Raw genomic sequence first — 19088 nt, forward strand, 5'->3', positions numbered from 1 at the left:
AAATTAGAATAGAGCAATTGGAAGATAGTGACTTTATGAGAAATCAGACACTGAACAAATCCAAAAGAATGAAAAATTAGAAAACAATGTGAAATATCTCATTGGAAAAACAACTGACCTGGAAAATAGATCCAGGAGAGAGAATTTAAAAATTATTGGACTATCTGAAAGCCATGATCAAAAAAAGAGCCTAGACATCATCTTTCAAGAAATTATCAAGGAAAACTGCCCTGATATAGTAGAACCAGAGGGCAAAATAGAAATTGAAAGAATCCACTGATCTCCTCCTGAAAGAGATCCCCAAAGGAAAACTCCTAGGAATATTATAGCCAAATTCCAGAGTTCCCAGGTCAAGGAGAAAATATTACAAGCTGCCAGAAGGAAACATTCAAGTACTGTGGAAACACAATCAGGATAACACAAGATTTAGCAGCTTCTACATTAAAGGACCGCAGGGCATGGAATATAATATTCCGAGGGCAAAGGAGATAGGATTACAACCAAGAATCACCTACCAGCAAAACTGAGTATAATCCTTCAGGGGAAAAATGGTCATTCAGTGAAATAGAGGACTTTCAAGCATTCCTGATGAAAAGACCAGAGCTGAATAGAAATTTGACTTTCAAATACAGACTCAAGTGGAACATGAAGAGGTAAACAGGAAAGAGAAATCATAAGAGACTTATTAAGATTGAACTGTTTACATTCCTGCATGGAAAGATGATATTTTAACTCATGAGACCTTTGTCAGTATTAGGTAGTTGGAGGAAAAAATATATGTATGTATAGTAGATAGATAGATAGATAGATAGATAGATAGATAGATAGATAGATAGATAGATAGAGGGCACAGGGTGAGTTGAAGATTAAGGGGTCATATCTGGAGAATAAAATTAAGGGATGAGAGAGGATTATACTAGGAGAAGAAAGGGAGAGGTAGAATGGGGCAAACTATCTCACAAAAAAAACAGAAAAGTGTCTTACAGTGGAGGGGAAACGGGGAAGGTGAGAGGAATGAGTGAATCTTATTCTCATAGGATTTGGCTTAAGGAGGGAATAACAACACATTCATTGGGTATGGAAATCTGTCTTACCCTACAGGAAAATAGGGGGAGAGGGGACAAGAACAGGGGGATGATAGAGAGGAGGGCAGATTGGGAAAGGGGTAATCAGAAGTAAATACTTCTGAGGAGGACAGGGTCAAAAGAAAGAATAGAATAAATGGGAGGGCAGGATAGGATTAAGGGAAATAGAGTTAGTTTTTCACAACATGTCTACTATGGACGTGTCTTGCATAACCGCACATGTACAACCTATATTGAGTTGCTTGCCTTTTCAATGAGGGTGGGTGGGGAGGGAGGAAGAGAGAAAATTTGAAACCTAAAGTTTTAAAAACATATGTTTAAAAAAATGTTTTCACATGCTACTGGGAAATAAGAAATACAGGAAATGGGGTACAGAAGTCTATCCTGCCCTACAGGAAAATAGAAGGGGAAGGGGATAAGAGCAGGGGAGAGAGATAGAAGAGAGGACAGACTAGGGGAAGGGATATTCAGAATGCATGCCATCTTGGGGTGGGGGGAGGGGGGAGATGGGGTATAAATTTGGAATTCAAAAACTTGTGGGAGTGAATGTTGAAAGCTAAAAATAAATAAATTTATATTAAAAAAATTTAAAAAAAGAAAAGAAAGAACAATTCCAGAAGCTGGTCTCTGCATTCCTTGTACAGTACTTTACCAAAACTATGTAACTTCTGTAAGAACTAGGCAAAGTTTTATGTGCCGAGAGCAGACCATAACGACAACAATAACACGTCACTTCTTTCTACTTTTGGTTCTTCATCTGGAAAATGGGAATATCTATTCCATGTGATGGCAATGTTACAGATAAATCAGACACAAAGTGCTTGTAAAACAGTTTAAACTTTCTGAAAGAAAGTGATAGTGAATATGAGAAGGAAAATTTCTACTCAAAGAGACCCAAGAACGTGCTTGGCTTTTCCCAACACCGATGATCTTATATAAAATCCTAGCAGTTGCTCAAATGTGTACCAATATCCTAACAGGAACAAATGATCTCTGCCTGGATTCTTGCCAGCAGCTTTGCAAAAGGGGAAGAGAAAATGAGAGGAACAAAGATGACTTGTTATAAAATGCTCAATGGGCACATCACTTCCAATCTTCAATGAGAATATTCTTTATAAGAAAGCTTTGATTTTTGTGGCATCATTTTTAAAAATTTATCTCAATTTTATTGGTGCCTTTTGTTTTTACATCTAATTAGTTTCTAAATATATCCCTCCCTTGCCCAGAGAACTATCCCTTGCAAACAAAAACTTAAAAAAAAAAAAAAGCATTTCAATAAAGCTAACCAGGGTATTAACTACTTAGTTAATAAATACCCTAACTGAGAGTAAAACAGTGTTCCACATCCATAGTCTCCCATCTTGGTAATGAAGGGAGGGAGAACTGAGAGGATAGGCATTATTTCAGCGTGGTATTCATGTTAAGAGCTGGACTGGGAGCAAAGTAAAAGGGTAATCTCAATCAACCAAAAAGGATTTATGGAGTGTTTATTATGTGCCAGGAATTATATTCAGGCCTGATACAAAGAAAGATAAAAATAGTCTCTCTGCCCTCAAGAAACTCCATTCTAATGGGGTAGACAACAATAAATAACCAGGTACATACAAGCCACAGAGAGAGTAGATGGGAGATAATCTCAGGGAAAGAGTAGCTGTGGAGACCGGGAAAGACGTCCTGAAAGTAGGATTCACAGTATGACTTCAAAGAAGCCAGGCAAAGAGGCTCGGGACGTGGTCCACACAAAAGCCCAGAGAGGAGATGGAGGAGCATGTGCAGACTGGAATCGTGTGAAAGGGCCAATAAATAGAGGTTATATGCTTGTCTTCAGGGTGAGTGGAGACACTGGCGCTCACTGAAGGGATGCAAGGTTACTCACACAGACACACACTTCAGAAGGGTCCCTTCGGCAGCTGAGTGGAGGAAGAACACAGCAAGAGGCGAAGCAGAGGTGACTGAGCAGAGGGAGAAGGCCCAGAGGTGAAAGATGTTGGGAGGGAAAGAACAGACACTGGGATGACAGAGAGCGAGCTGCAGAGGAGGATTCCAAGGTTCAGAGGCTGGGATCTGGGACAGCCCCTGGGGAAGGGGCAATGAGTTCTACTTGGAGCATATTAGGTTTGAGATGCCTAAGAGTTACCCATTTGAGAAATCCAAAGGGCAGCTGATGATGACACAGAGTTGTAGCTCAGGAGACTAAAACTGAAGCCAGGGAGTTGTTTAGATCACCAAGTGAGAGAGGATGGAGGAGTTAAGAGCCTTGGGGACACTCAGCAATGCGATATAACTCACTAAACCACTTTACAGCTCCCTTCCCCCATCCTCTCAGCTGCTTCACACTTTACAGAAGAAACTGAAGTCCTTCCCAGCAAGCTTCCTCTTCCCCATCTCCCATCCCTCAGACACCTTCCTTCGGCCCCTCTCTCCACCTACACCCTGGTCTCACATGAAGAGGTGGCCTCACTCCTCATCAAGGCAAACCCTGCACCTGCACAAGTGGTCTCATTCCATCTGTCTCTTTCAACACACTGCCCTTCTCTGTCATTTATTCTCAACTTCCCCGTTCAAGGCTCCTTCTACAATTCCTACAAATAAGCTCAAAAAACCCATCCCTGATTCTCCACCCCCACTAACATCCTCTATCTTTTTTTAACCCCTTACAACCCAGTTTCTGACTTCGGCATTCCACCAAAACTGCTCTCTTCAAAGTTACCAAGGATCTCTTGCTTGCCAAATCCAAAAGTATTCTCTCAAGCCTCATTCCTGACCTCTCTTTGGACTTTGGCACTTTGCTGAAATCATTCTCTCCTCCCTAGATTTTCAGGACACCACTCTCCCCTAGTTCTCTTCCTACATATCTTGACCTCTCCTCAATCCCCTATGCTGGATCCTCATCCAGATCATACCTTTTAACCCCAGCTGTCCCGCAGGGTTCTGTCCCAGGCCCTCTTCTCTCTCTAGTTCACTTTACTTGGAGATCTCATCAGCTCCCAAACCATCTCTATGCTGATAAGTCTCATAACTACCTATCCTGCCCTGACTTCACTGCTGACCTCCAATTTTGCATCTCTAGCTGCCTTTTAAGACATCTCTAGTTGAATGTCCAGTAGCCATTTTAAACTCAACATGTCCAAAACAGAACTCATTATCTTCCCCCCAAACCCTCCCTCCTCCTAACTTCTTTATTACTGTAGAGGGCAACACCATCTTCCCCGTCCCTCAGGCTAGCAACCTAGGAATCATCCTCTCACTCCCCACATCTAAGCTGTTGCCAAGGCTTTATCCACCCCCCCCCCCGCAACATCCCTCAACTACACCCCCAGCCCCTCCTCTCCTCTGATGCCGACACCAGGCTGATGTGGGCTCTCATCCACCTCACAGTGGCCACCTGCCTCAAGTCTGTCATAACATTCACCTTTTTTTATGCTGAAAGTTTGTTGGGATACATCCACTCAAAGGGCTCACAATTCTGGTGTTTCTTAGCAATTTAGGGTCAAGAACCTTAACAGATGATTTTTCTTAATCACTTAATCCATCTACCCCAGTATTTATTAAGCACCTAGTATGTGCCAGGCTCTCTGCTAGGCCTCGGTACTGTTCATTGGGAATACAAACAAAAAAGTAAGACTGTCTCAGCACTTGAGACACTTAAATTTTTTCACCCTTTCATGAGAAAAGGTCAACTGCCTCATCAGTATAAAGCCATTAAATTGCCCAAGTCATTCCCCTACATTTCTTTGCCCAAGGGCAAGAAGCTAGATTTCTCCTTCACATAGCTCAGCAAAAGCCAGAACAGAAAAATTTATAATGGTCCTTCTCTAATCAAACTGGAATAATTCTCTTTTCTCAAAGAGGAAAGACTCACTCCTCCCATTAGATTTTTGAAAATAAGATTATCCTGTTACCTCTGCACACTTCAAAGTTTTCCAGCTTGGCCTTTGATACAGACTTTTAACACAACCATTCTTAAAATAGATTATAGTTCCCTGCCCTCCCCCACGTCCTTTGAGAACATATTTTTAATATACACACAGATATATTTCAACAGATATATAGTGATGCCTCTCACAAACTTTTAAGTTCAATATCTATGATGAAAGCACTTCCATAAATACTATTTATATGAGAAACTATGTCCAAAATACGTAAAGGGATATAATCAATTTGCAAGCCATCAAGTTAGGGACATACTTATTAAAAGTTAAGAAGTCTCCAGGTTTTAATCAAACTATTCTACTCAAACTAAAACACAAATGTTGTTGTTCATTCATTTTCAAAGAGGACCACACAATGACACAATGACACAAATGTGACTCCTCTAAAAAGACCTAGCATGGAAGCCAAGTCAAGGTGGCAGACTGAGAGATGGCAATTACTAGAAGCTATTTTGTCCAACATATGCCAATAAAACTGAGGATATAAAATAGATATTTACAAAAACATAAATTGCCCATGTTAACCCTAAGAAAATTAAACAAAACATAAATGAACTCCCAAAGAAAAGAACCCCAGAACCAGATGGATTTACAAGTGAATTCTACCAAACATTTAAAGAAAAGCTAATTCTAATACTAAAGTTTTTTTAAAAACAGGTAAAGAAGAAGTTCTATGACACAAATATGGTCTGGATACCTAAACCAGGCAGAGTTAAATCAAAAACTACAGAACGATTTCCCTAATGAACACTGATGCAAAAATGTTAAATAAAATGTTAGCAAAGAGATTACAGCAATATGTCACAAAGACAGGACATTATAACCAGGGTGGATTTTTGGGTTTTTTGTGAGGCAATTGGGGTTAAATGACCTGCCCAGAGTCACACAGCTAGGAAGTATTATGTATCTGAGGCTGGATTTGGACTCAGGTCCTCCTGACTCCAGGGGTGGTGCTCTACCCACTGAGCCACCTAGCGGCCCCCAGCCAGGTTGTATTTGTATCAGAAATGAAGGGCTAGTTCAGTATTAGGAAACCTGTGAGTACAAATGACCATATTAATAACACGAACAAAAATCACAGGATTATTTTAAAAGACGCAGAAAAAGCTTTCAACAAAATACACCACCTATACCTGCTAAAAACACTAGAAAGCATGGGAACAAATGGAGTGTTCTTACAATGAAAAGTAATATTTAAAAGGATTAACCTGCAATGGAAACAAGCTAGACGTCTTTAAGATCAGGAGTGAAGCAAGGCTGTTACCACCATTACTATTCAACACTGTACCAGAAATGCTAACCATAATAATGAGACAAGAAAAGGAAATCAAAGGAATAAGCACAGGCAAAGAGGAAACAAAACTATCACTTTTCGTATATGACATGATGGTTTATTTAGAGAACTTTAGCAAATTAGCTAAAAAACTCTGATACAATTAACAACTTCAGCAACGTTGCAGGATATAAAATAAACCCACACAAATCACCTGCATTTCTCTACATTGCCAGCAGGAAGAGGTACAAAAAGAAATTCCATTTAAAATAACTATAGATAGCATAAAATATTTGGGAATCTGCCTGCCAAGACACATGCGGGAACTTTATGAATACAATCTCAAAAAAATTTTTACACAAATAAAGGCAGATCTAAATAATCAGAGAAATATGATTGCTCATGGGTAGGCTGAGTCAAGATAATAAGAATGACAATATTACCTAAATTCATTTACTTATTCAGTGCCATATCAATCAAACTATCAAAGGACTACTTCAGAACTTGAAAAAATAATAATAAATTTCATCTGAAGGGAAAAAAGATCAAGAATATCCAGGGAATCAATGAAAAAGAAAAAAATGGGATGGAAAGAAGCAGAGCAGTACCTGATCTCAAACTATACTATGAAGCAGTAATTTTCAAAACAAGTTGGTACTGAATACTAAGGACACAATATATATGAGCAAATTAGCACCATAACTTCAGAGTCTGATAAACCAAAAGACTGCAGATATGGCGGCAAGAACTCACGATTCAAGAAACACTACTGGGAAAACTGGAAAGCAATCTGGAAAAATCATGCGTGGTCTTGTATCTCCCGCTCTACATTAAAACAAGCTCAAGATAGGTACATGATTTAAACGTAAAAAGTGACATCATAAGCAAATTAGAGGATTGTGGAAGAAATTATGGTCAGATACATGGATAAGGAAGAATTCATGACAAAACAAGAGACCGAAGCTCACAAGAGGTAAAATGGACAATGCTGAGTACATAAAACAAAAAGAGCGGCACAAACAAAACCAGTGCAGCAAGATTAGAAGAGAAGCAGGAAACTGGGGGGGAGGCGGGGTAATATATACAGGCGAGTTTTTCCGATAAACTTCTTATTTCTAAGATATATTGGGAACAAGAGTTAATTTCCCAATTGATAAATGGTCAAAGGATATGAACAGGAGTTTTTTCAGAGGAAGAAATCAAAGCTATTAATAGCTATATTAAAAAATGTTCTAAATAAGGAGTCAAACTTGTGGGCCATATGCAGGACACTGACCCAGACTGAAATGTAATTGGGAAATCCTTAACAAAATAAATAAAAATACAATAAAACATAGATAACGTAAATTTGTGTTTGTCAATACGCAGTCCATAATGGTCTATTTCTATTTGAGTCTCATACCACTACTCTAAATCACTAATAATTATACTAGTTTAAAAAAAATTCTGAGACAGCTGATGATAAAGGGAAAATGACAATTACTGGAGTGGCTGTGGGAAAACAAATACCTTAATTCACTGCTTCTGGAGTATGAACTCATCCAATCATTCTGTAAAACAATCTGGAACTATGCCCCCAAAAGACCATGAAATTGTGTATAAAACCTGTGACCCATCAACGTCCTACTAGATACACACTGCAAAGAGATCAAAGAAAGCGATAAGGGGCACAGATGAACAAAAATATTAACAGCAGCTCTTTTTTATGGCAAAGAATTGGAAACTGAGGGGATACTCATCAACTGGGGAATGGCTGTACAAGTTACAGTATAGGAATATGATGGAATACTACTAGGCTGTAAAAAAACGATGAAGGGGGTTGTTTCAGAAAAACTTGGGAAGACTTATGGGAACTGATACGAAGTAAAATGAACAGAACCAGGAGAACAACTGATACAACAACAATAATCATCCCTGAAAGACTTAGGTACTCTGATCAACACAATGACCTACCATAATTCCAAAGGACTCAGGATAAAACACACTGCCCATCTCCAGATAAAGAAGGATGAATTCAGAGGGTAAACGGAAGTACATTTTCTTTTCCTTCTTTTTTTTTTAAAGCTATGGCTAATGCAGGAACTTGTTTAGCTTGACTATGCAAAATGGGCTTTGTTTTCTTGCCCTTTCAATGGGTAGGAGAAGAAGGAGAGGGAGAGAGAAAAAGAGAATTTGGAACTGAAAATAAAATTGGAGAAAAAAATGTTTTAATAAAATAAAAATAAAATAGAACTCTATTAAAAGATAGTGAGGGCTAAAGGTTTCCTTTACAAAGAAGTCAATAAATAATTTCTAAATAATGTGATTAGAAACTCCATAAAATATAATTTCACGTAGATAAAACTTTTTAGGTATATAGATGATGATTAAAGTAAGGCCTATCTACATAGAGAAAACATTTTAAGTCCACAGGAGTTTAGTAATAACAGCTGGGGCAGTCTATTCCCTTGGGTAAGGTCCTAATCTACAGAGTGTCTATACAGTCTTACAGTTCTAATACTTCTACAAACAGAAATCACCTTCCTTTAAGCTGCTTCTCTCTTTATCACGGCTAACAGAGCAGGAGCCTGCTGCAAAAGGACCTCTTTTTCCCAGATGTTTAATGCCCACATGACTCTTCTTTGTGGCTACAAGAACCCTCCCATTCAGGGGACTGACATCACGTTCCGTTCTGGCAAACTTCCTACACTAACAGCATACACTTCAGCTTCACAAAACAAACCCAAAAAAGGAGGAGGAAGGAGGCGACTCAAAATAAAACGGGAGAGGAACTAAACGTTTGAACTCCCTAACGGCTGTCTCATTAGGACTTGGGGGTCTTTGCACACAATTCAGGTCTAATCAAGCCTCAGCACTAGAAATAGCTACAAAGGCAGGGCCTACCGTACTTGGATAATTGCCACCATGAGTAACATTTGTCAGGCATTTCTATGACTTAGCTAATCTACAAAGCTGCTTTGCTAATCTTTCACATTTCTTGTTAATGATACTTCTAAAAATAACCCACAGCAGAAGAGAGAACGAGCCTACTGCTATGCTGTTACCTCAATTCAAAAAAGGAAGTGAGAATTACTCTAGCGAGCCTCAAAAACCCTGAGCCCTTCTTTATCATCCAAAGTCCCACTGATCCTTTCAGAAGGCCTACCCTTAAAAGTGATTTATGCCTCTGGAGCTTTTCTCAACATTTTCCCCCTAGTTGCTTTTATATTTTATATTTGAGGGAGCTAGGTGGTGTTCTAAATAAAGCAGTGGGCCTGGAGTAAGAAAGTCGTGAGCTCAAATGTGACCTTGAACACTTACTAGCTATATGAATAGCGTCCACCTCCTTGCTGTGAGGATCAAAGGAGACAAGACTGGCAAATGCTTAGCATGATACCTGGTACACAGTAGGTCCTTAATAAATGCTTGTTGCCATCCCCCATTTTCCCTCACCATTCTGTCTCAGTATCATACCTGTCCTCCACAAAGTCCTACTGTGATGCTTCATGATGGCAAATTGGTGACTCCCAGCAAAACACAAAGCAGAAATGGTGTCAAGTACAATCCTGGCAGCAAACCGTCTGCTGCCCAGGAGGACCTGGTGCCTGTCACAAAGCAGGCACTTAATCAATGTTTACTAATTATGGAGAGGGTCACTACCAGCAGACTAGCCACTTGGTGGTAAGTTCACTTGGGAAAAGACTCAAAACAAAAAAGGAAACCATGAACTGCCTCCAGCTCCGTGGGGCTGACTTCTGCAGTCACGGAGCAGAGCAGTCGTATCAAGAGAGAGGGCCAGGGCCCCTGCCAGTAAGAGGGGAGTGGGGAAGGTGTTACCCACATCTCCCATTACCAAACTGACCTCCTGGCCACCCCTCTTCTGGGACTTTCTCTAGCTCCTGTCCCTCCTCACCTCTCCTCACCAGTGGTCCGGGCTGCCTGGAATCCTGTCCTCTCTCCGCTCAGCCTTGTAGGATCAGCCTTGTAGGCCTTCAAAGCTCAGATTGAGAATCGTCTCCTTTGGGAAACTTTTGACCCACAAAGATCCTTCCCCAGCCCACTATCGCGTTTATTATTTTCTATCTACTTCTATATGCAGAGAAAGGCGGCATGAGATGGTGGAGATGGCCAGCCTCAGAACAAGGCACAAATAAACCAATGAACAAAGCTCTGTACTAAGTACTGGGGATGCAAAAAGCTCACACTCTAACGGTGGAAACAGCCTCGAGTCAGAAAGATCCCATGCTCCTTAGGGTAGAGCAGCCAACAAGAGACTAACCTCTCTTCTTTCAGGTCATTTCCACAGTTAAAATCCTACCCGTTTCCAATGCTGAACTACTGGACAGAACCAAGGAATTTGTAGGGAACACTCTTTTCTGGGTCCTCAGTGGTTAGGCTACATCTCCACAGGAGGCACCTTCCCAGGATGGTGTCTGTGGACGCTGGGCTGCAAGCGCCGAACCAGGAAGATCTGAGTTCAAGTCTTGCCTTTGAGCAATACTGGGTACAGAAGCCTAGACAAGTCACTGACCTAATCTGTGGTTCATTTTCCTCATCTTCATCTGGGATAGTTCCTCAGAGAAACCAACTGGGAAGGCAGCCACGGGAGCAGGAGGCAGGTACAAAAAGGGACAGCCACCAGAACAGCCTATTTACTGGTCCCCTCTGGACCCTGTGGCCAGAAATGACACTTCCAAGCTCCAGTGGTCCACAATCTCTTTCACACTGAGGCAGAAACGAATACCTCCAAGGTACGACCAGAAAGGAGGACAACCAAGGATTCCAGCAAGAAGCCTCCGGCACAACATCACAAATTTGTATGTGATTTTTACATTTACAAAATACTTTCCACATTTACCACCCTGTGGTAACGCGATCCCTCTTTCACAAAAGCAATAATGCTGACTCAGAGCAGTGTCTTCAAGCCATGGCACCAAGGGAATTGAGGACTGTGCAGGAATCTCTGCCCCCCCCCCCCGATGCAGAGGAGCACAGGCAGCTCTGGGGTCAGGTAAGCTTCTGGATGTTTTACTTCCTCATGTGTTAAATAGGGATCATAATACTCATACTACCTATCTCACAGGGCAGTTAATTAGTCTTGTTTTGGAGTGTTATGGTGTCAGTCTACCCTGAAATGATCCAGAAACACCACCCCTCCTCTGACTGGGGACTGACTGTGACCCTGAGGGTCACAACCCATCGCGTCCCCCTTAGGAAGCTGAGACACGCTCCAGGACTGCTAGGCTTGCTCTGAATCAGCTTGGGAGTCAACCTCCTCCTGGCCTGAAACATATCATATCCCTTCTTTCCAACACGTTGGCCAAGTGGGCTTCCACATGCCTCCTAAGACATAACAGTTTGGCAAGCTGGGCACCTAAAAGCTGTGCCGAAGCCTCGGGGGTTGTCTGTGAACCTCCTCAGCACCTGCTTCATCAACACACTTCACTACGATTTTGCCTGGACTTCTTCTCCAGTGACTGGCATACATACTCCCATCTCTTCCTAGTCTCCTCAATCCAGATATGCTGAGTGCCCTGAATGCTGGACCTATCCACCCCTCTTGCCAAACCCCAGCCGTCTATGGCTTCATTCTCATCAACCTCAACCGCACCTGCCTCCCCAGTACCCCACTCCACTCCTGCTCACCCATTCCTTTGTAAGGGAAGCGAGAAGGGAACAAAGGAACATGCATTTATTAAGCATCTGCTACGTGCCAGATATTGTGCTAAGCATGTTTCAGATACCACCTCATTCACAGTCCTCACATTCCTTCTGTAATGTTTGCTCCCTTCCCCTGACACAACTTCCTGTCTGACTCTTGTCTTTTCCAGCACTCGGGGAGGCCAGGTTCCATCTGGATGACACTGCATCTCTGGTTACCCTCTCTAGGACCGGCTGCACTTGCCCTCATTTGCCATGGTAGGGGACTCAGGACATTCCCTTTCCCCCAACTGCCACCTCCAAACTCTCTCTCTTTCACAGCCACTCGACAACCTCTGCTCCTCTGAGGTTCATGCAATCCTAATTCTAGTAACTGTTATCTACTGATCTCCCCTAATTTCTCAATGAGTTCAGCATCAGGTTCACAGTCTTCCTCTATACTCTGCCCTCATCACAGGGAATATAAATGCTGATGCTGACCCTAATTTACATTGACCTTGATTTCTCAGCTCCTTAATGTACTCACTTCCCAATGACCGACTCATCCACTCTACTTTTGCCACCACATACCTAGTCACATCCTTACCTTGCCATTAAGTCACAAGTGTTCTGCTTCCAAGTTCAACTCTGAATTTCCTTTTTCCCATCACAATATTTTATTTTTTTCATTTCTCCCTGTGCCTTACTCCTCCTAACTCTATTGTTTGTCTTTACATGGCCTGCAATACCTCCATCCCTTATTACTTTTCAAGCCATCACACCTACTCTGGATACTTTCCCCTCACCCCAATGAGGAATGAGTTCAGCTCTGCACTCAGGAAGGCCAAGAAGCCTTAGAAACAAAGACTTTTTCAGGCAATATTCTGCAAGAGGTCACCTCTTAGTCATCATACAACTGGCTGAAAGAGGTACTACATCACTACAGCTATAGGTTTTCTTGCCAAGCTGACAGATGATTCCATCTTAGAAACACTCAATTCACAAGAGCTAAACAAGACATCCTTGATAGGAAGTACACTCACTATAAACTTCTTAGACTAAAATTAACCACTCAAAGACATAAGAAATGAGGCAAAGCCATCTTCAAGAAATCAGATCATCAACAAACCATCTAACATATCCATTTAAAAGTCCTTGGGGGAAGAAATGTAGATCACTTCAAAAATAATTACTTTAATAATAGCCAGTGTATCACATGTGGCTACAATACTGGAACAGCCTCATAAAGAAAGAGGCAAAGCACTTTAGACAACTATAACTCAATTTTGCATATTCAGGTTAAGCTCCCTTTGATGGAATAATCAAAATCTAAAAATCACTTGTGTTCCTTTAACTTGCACTGACCTATCTAGGGAGGAGTAGTGGAAAGGGAGAGGCAGAGAAGCCATTCCCTTCTGCTCCAAAGAATAAGTAAGACAGAGTCAATGGTGTGAAGAAGACCCCCAGAGAGGAAAAGGAGGAAAAAAAGAAGTGACCATAACAATCTCCAAGAGTGTTTTCCCACAATTCTGTCCTTCCTTAAGCAAGGTTCAAAAATCTTGACTTAAGTATTACCTTTTCACTGGAAACCCATTTCTTTCAGCCCATATTTTATCCCAGTTAAAGAGAATAGATGAGGTTCCATGGTGACAGCAAGGAATAACAGGTGGACAGCCAATCTGCTCCACAGATAACTTCCAATGTTAGGAGAAAGCAAAGAACAGGTTGAGCAGGAATGAATGGGTCACAATCTATATCACTGGAGAGAAGTTCCAAATAAATGAGATTGTAAAACTATCTGAGTATCTATTACACATGATATTTTTTAAAGTTATACCTTCTACGCCTCAACTATCGTCTCAAAAATTATTTAAGAAAAATCCCATTATTTAAGACCGTACAAAGTCTCTGTATATGGAAAGATAACGAACTATCATTTTACATAAAGAGAATATAACCATATGCCTTTCTTACTCACTGATGTTAACTGAACTGCTCTACAACATACCTTATGACCTTCCACCTCGCTTCATATGTTCTTACTTACAAATAACCTACTTTTGAAATGACAAATCCTGGAGGGAATGCAGAAAAACTGTGACACTAATGCACTGTTGGGGGGTTGTGAAGTGATGCCATCATTCTGCAGAACAGTTTGGAACTAAGCACAAAGGGCTACAAAACTGTGTATATCCTTTGACCCAGCAATATCACTACATACCCCAAAAAGATCAAAGAGAAGGAAAACGACCTATATGCACAAAAATATTTATATTAGCTCTCCTTGTAGTGCCAAAGAATTGAAAATGGGAGGGATGCCCATCAACTGGGGAATGGCTGAACAAACTATGGTACATAATTGTGATGGAATACCATTGTGCTATAAGCAATGATAAAGGGAGATGGCTTCAGAAAAAAATGGAAGACCTATATGAACTGATGCAAAGTATGTAGAACCAGAAAACACTGTACACAGTAACAGCAATATTGCAATGATGACTTTGCCATTCTGATCAATACAATGATCCAAAACAATTCCAAAGGGCTCACCTCCAGCTATTCACCTCCAGAGAGAGAAATGACGAATCCTGAGTACAGATTGAAGTGGACTATTTTTCCCTTTACTTTTCTTGCTTTATTTTTTGCATCATGGTTAATATAGAAATGTTCTGCGTGAATTCACATGTATAATGTTTATCATATTGCTTGCCTTCTCAATGGGTGGGGAAGGGACTGGAGGAGGGAGAGGAATTTGGATCTCAAAATTTTTTAAATGAATGTTAAAAAAAAACCCTACTTTTTCACTGCTATTATTTACACTGAATTAGATACAAAATAGCAGCAGTTTCAATCAGTACAACAGCTAGAAGACTGAAGACGTGTCTTGTGAAGACGCAAGAGATTAAATAAGATCAGGAATGAACTCAGCCCCTTAACGTCATCATACATAAAGTATTATTATTGCAACACCCTAAAAGAGAAAAATTTAATAATTTAAATAAAAATAAATGGCCAACTGTGAATTTTGGGTAACCAGAGCTCAAACTTATGAACAGAAATTACAAATAGGAGACTACAATTTTTCTGCATGCCACTTGTTTAATTTGATACATTTAAAACATAAGAATTGATACTTCCCAGTTGCTATTCAAAATGCTTCCACTATATCTAATCTAGCCTTTCAATTATACAGCTGGCTTACTATGTCTATCACACCTACATGAAATTTGTTCAATTGTTGAAAAATGTCATTTTCCAAATCAACTCAAATGCAGACTCCAGATGATAGGGAGATAAATGTATGAATTTTTATCAAGCAGTCACTCTAGATGAGCTTTGATAACTATATGGATCCAACTCTTAGTTTTCCAAGCCATAATAATTTTTCTAAAATGACAAAAACTACAACCAAAAACCAGTCAGTCTCTCCTCCTCTGCAGCCTCAGAACCTCATCACACACTTAAATATTTCAGGCAATGAGGCAGAGGGCATGAATGCACTGCAAACTTAGAGAACAGTTATTTCTATTTGGGCATGTAACTACAACTATTTTCAGGTTACACTTTAAAAATGAACACAATCTTCATATTCCAAGGAATGTTACAAAAGGATTAGTTTAAGGGGGGAAAAAGGCAATTTACAGGATGGATTTGGTTTTTAAATAATGATATGGCAAATACTGGTGCATCACAGAAACCCCTCGCCGTCAGCTACCTTTGATAATAAGTTGGACGGGTGGTCCACCTGGTGTTTATAACCTGCAGATGCAGCAATAAACCATGCCTGTTACTTCACAGAATCACCTGACAGATTTTAAGGAAACATGCTAATTCATTTAACAGACAGAGGCATAGAGACAGGCTATTTTTCTAATCTTGCCGCTACTCAACTGTCCTTCCAACAGTGAGAATTTCAGAGCCCCAAAGAGATCATCAACTTAACATATTAAGATACTAAATTCTTTGAATGTAATAACAAGTGAACCTTAAAAAGCAAAAGGAAAAAAATTCAAAAAACGTATTTTCTAAGACAAAACAAATGTCTGAAAAGTTTCCTTCATTCAATTCAACACAGCAAACATTTATTAAATGCCTACTATACGTGCTTGGCACTGTGCCAGGCCCCAGGGATTGAAGACAAAAAAATCAAACAGTCCTTGACCACAAGGAGCTAACAGTGTAATGTACAGAGACAACACGGAGACAGATTAAAAAAAACACATTTCTTTGTCAGGAGGTGAAAAACATGTTTTATCATTGGTCCTCTGGAATCCAGGGGGATCAGTGTGTTGGAACTCTTGCAACTTTCAAACTTGTATGCTTCTTGTTATTATATAAATTGTTCTCCTGGTCTGCTCATTTCACTCTGCATGAGTTCACGCAATTATTCTCAGATTTCTCTGAAACTATCCCTAAGAGCATTTCTTATAAACAATAGTATTCCATTATATTTCTGTACCATCGTTTTGTTCACCCATTTCATTCCCCTTTAGTTTCCAGTTCTTGTTTAATACAAAAAGAGCTGTCATCAATTTTTTCTACATCCAAGAACTCAGACTTTTTTGACCTCTCTGGGATAGAGGCCTAATACAACACAGTTGGGGGTGGGGGGGGGGGGAAGAAAGCATTAAGAACTGGGCTAATCCACTAATGGGTAATGGTAAGAGCCCTCTGGAAAACAGTTGGTAGGCCAGTTTGGCTGGAACACAGGGAGGGAGAAGGGATACAATATGAAATAAGTCAGGGAAGGCAGGAGTCAGTCCATAAGGGCTTCCGATGCAAGGCAAGAGAGTCTGTATTTTATCCTAGGGGCAACAGTGAGCCACTAGAGGTTTTTAAACAGTGAAGTTTAACAGGCAAACCTATATCTTGGCAAGATTAATTTAGTATCTGATGGAGGCTACACTGAAGCAGAAGAATGGCTGCAGGTGAGAAATGATAATGGCCTCTGTTCGGCTGGCAGCTTCACGAGTAGAAGGAAGGGGAGAGACACTAGAGATGTGGTGGGAATACAACCAATAAGACCTGACAACGACTGACGATAAAGAGAGCACGGGAAAGGAAGAACTGTGGATGAATCCAGAGTTGTGAACCTCCACGGCTGGGTTGGTGGTAGTGCTTTCACCAGAAATAGGGAAGTGTGGACAAGGAATGAATTTGGGAAAAGGAATAGCAATCTATTCTCTTTTGGAGATGCTGATTTTGAGATACCTATGAGGCAAACCTCCAGGTGAAGATGTGCAGGAGACAACTTGAAATGAGAGATCTTAATTCAGAAGCAAGATTAGGGCTGGATGGAAGATTAGGGATTCAGCTCTCATGGAAGCGGGTGAGACTGTCTAGAGAAAAAAATCTAGAAGAGGGCTTAAGGCAGAGTTCTAGGGAACACATTCCTGCTTAGTGGAAAGGACGTGATGATCCCAAAACAAAGGACTGAGGAGATATCAAACACTTAAGACTGGAACCAAGAGAAAGCAATGGCATGGAAGTCAGAAGGAAGAGAGGACACCCAGGAGCAGGGGTCAAAAGCAGCAGTTTATGGGGCAGCTAAGTGGCTCAGTGGATAGAGCACCAGCCCTGGAGTCGGGAGGACCTGAGTTCAAATCCAGCCTCAGACACTTGATACTTACTATTACTAGCTTACTTAGTTAACCCCACTGCCTAGACAAAAAAAACCCAGTAGTTTAAGAGAAAAATGATATAAATATAAAATCAAAAGGTATTCATTCCCCAAGAGGAATAATGACAGGATATGTATAGACACTTTTCAAAAAAAGAATTGCAAATGACTAACAACTACGTGACAGAATGCTTCAAGTCACAAATGACAAGAGAAATGGAGAGACATTCTGGCAATGTAAAAAACAAAAGATATCAATAAAAATTTGTTTTAAAAATGAACAGGGGCAATCTTGGACAAGTGGCTCTGTTGAGTGAGACCATACACCAGACTAGAAGGGGGTGAAAAGTGATTTGAACGTGGAAGGCCAGAGGTAACAATTGTAAGTGGCTTTCTCTAGGAGTTTGCCTGTAAAAAGGAGAAAAGATACAAGATAATTAATTGCTTAAGGGATGAGCATTGTCCAAGGAAGGATTACAGAGGCCTGGCCATGTTGAAGATCGGTGGGAACGAGACAAGCTCCTATGGGTGGGGGGAAAGGAAGGCTTAAAGAGCACAAGCAGAGATGTAGGTAAGAATAAAGGTCACCTGTTACTCAGAGACTGCAGCACAGGAAGAGGAAAAGTCTGGAAAATGGCGAGTAGAGAAGAGGAAGGTCACACAACATGGCATCCATTTTCTCTGTAAAGTAGGAGGCATGGAAGGATTCCCTCTGCTGTGGGAAGGGGATGAGGATGATATAGGGGACTGATGGACAGATGATTTAGAATAATCATCCTGGGAAACGTGATGAGTAAACTATGAAATACAGCAATAGTCCTTCATGAAAATTAACCATCTGAGTTCAAAAGCACTCTCTCCATAAAGGATGAGTGGCTATGGACAAAAACATTCATCATCAGGTTGCCAAGCTTCTCCAAATGTAGCTTGGCCTATACTGGGACAACAGCCATTCTGCTTATTGTGAGGCCTGTACTTGAAGCCTCCCTCTCCAGCTTTGAATGACCTCCCATAGTACATACCCTGTTGGCACAGCCTTGGAAAACCCAGAATCCCTTCAATGCCACGGAAAAGACTGGAAGATGCCTTTAGAAGAAATCAAAACCTCATCTCTGCACTACAGGGAAGTCACATCTGTGTATTTAGTCAGAAAGTTAGCAGATGGGGATAAATACCATAAAACTGGACACCTAATGAGAACAAACCAAAACAAGCCAACTGAATGAATTGTGAGTTTACCCTGAAATGCTTCTTGATTACTCTGCTCCTGACTCCTTTCGGGAGAGGCCATCATTTTTGCAAATGCTACAGTCCACCAAGGCTTGTACTTCAAAACTTTTCGAATAGCTTCATCTTCAAAATAGTCCGCTCTAGAAAAACAGGGAATGCGCTTGTTATAATAAACTGTCACATCTTTTTTTACTTTGAATCTTTCTTTCAATAAACCACTTCAAACTGAATACACATATCCTACAAAAAACAGGGCAGCTAGTGGATAGCATGCCAGACCTGGAGCCAAGGAAGACTCACATGCCCGAGTTCAAACCTGGTCTCAGAGG

The 19088-nt window shown here is 40.8% G+C and overlaps 1 protein-coding gene across 1 annotated transcript in view; it reads right to left on the reverse strand.

The window, feature by feature from the left end:
• Nucleotides 1–19088, reverse strand: part of SHQ1 (SHQ1, H/ACA ribonucleoprotein assembly factor) — a 108136-nt gene that overhangs the window by 70482 nt on the left and 18566 nt on the right. Inside the window, exon 6 of the mRNA XM_021007571.2 lies at nucleotides 18769–18899. Within this exon, the coding sequence (XP_020863230.1) occupies nucleotides 18769–18899 (131 nt within the window). The remainder of the gene's footprint in view (nucleotides 1–18768; nucleotides 18900–19088) is intronic.

The sequence above is a fragment of the Phascolarctos cinereus genome, unplaced genomic scaffold, assembly GCF_003287225.1.
Source record: "Phascolarctos cinereus isolate Bilbo 61053 unplaced genomic scaffold, phaCin_HiC Scaffold_4;HRSCAF=312, whole genome shotgun sequence".
NCBI lineage: Eukaryota > Metazoa > Chordata > Mammalia > Diprotodontia > Phascolarctidae > Phascolarctos > Phascolarctos cinereus.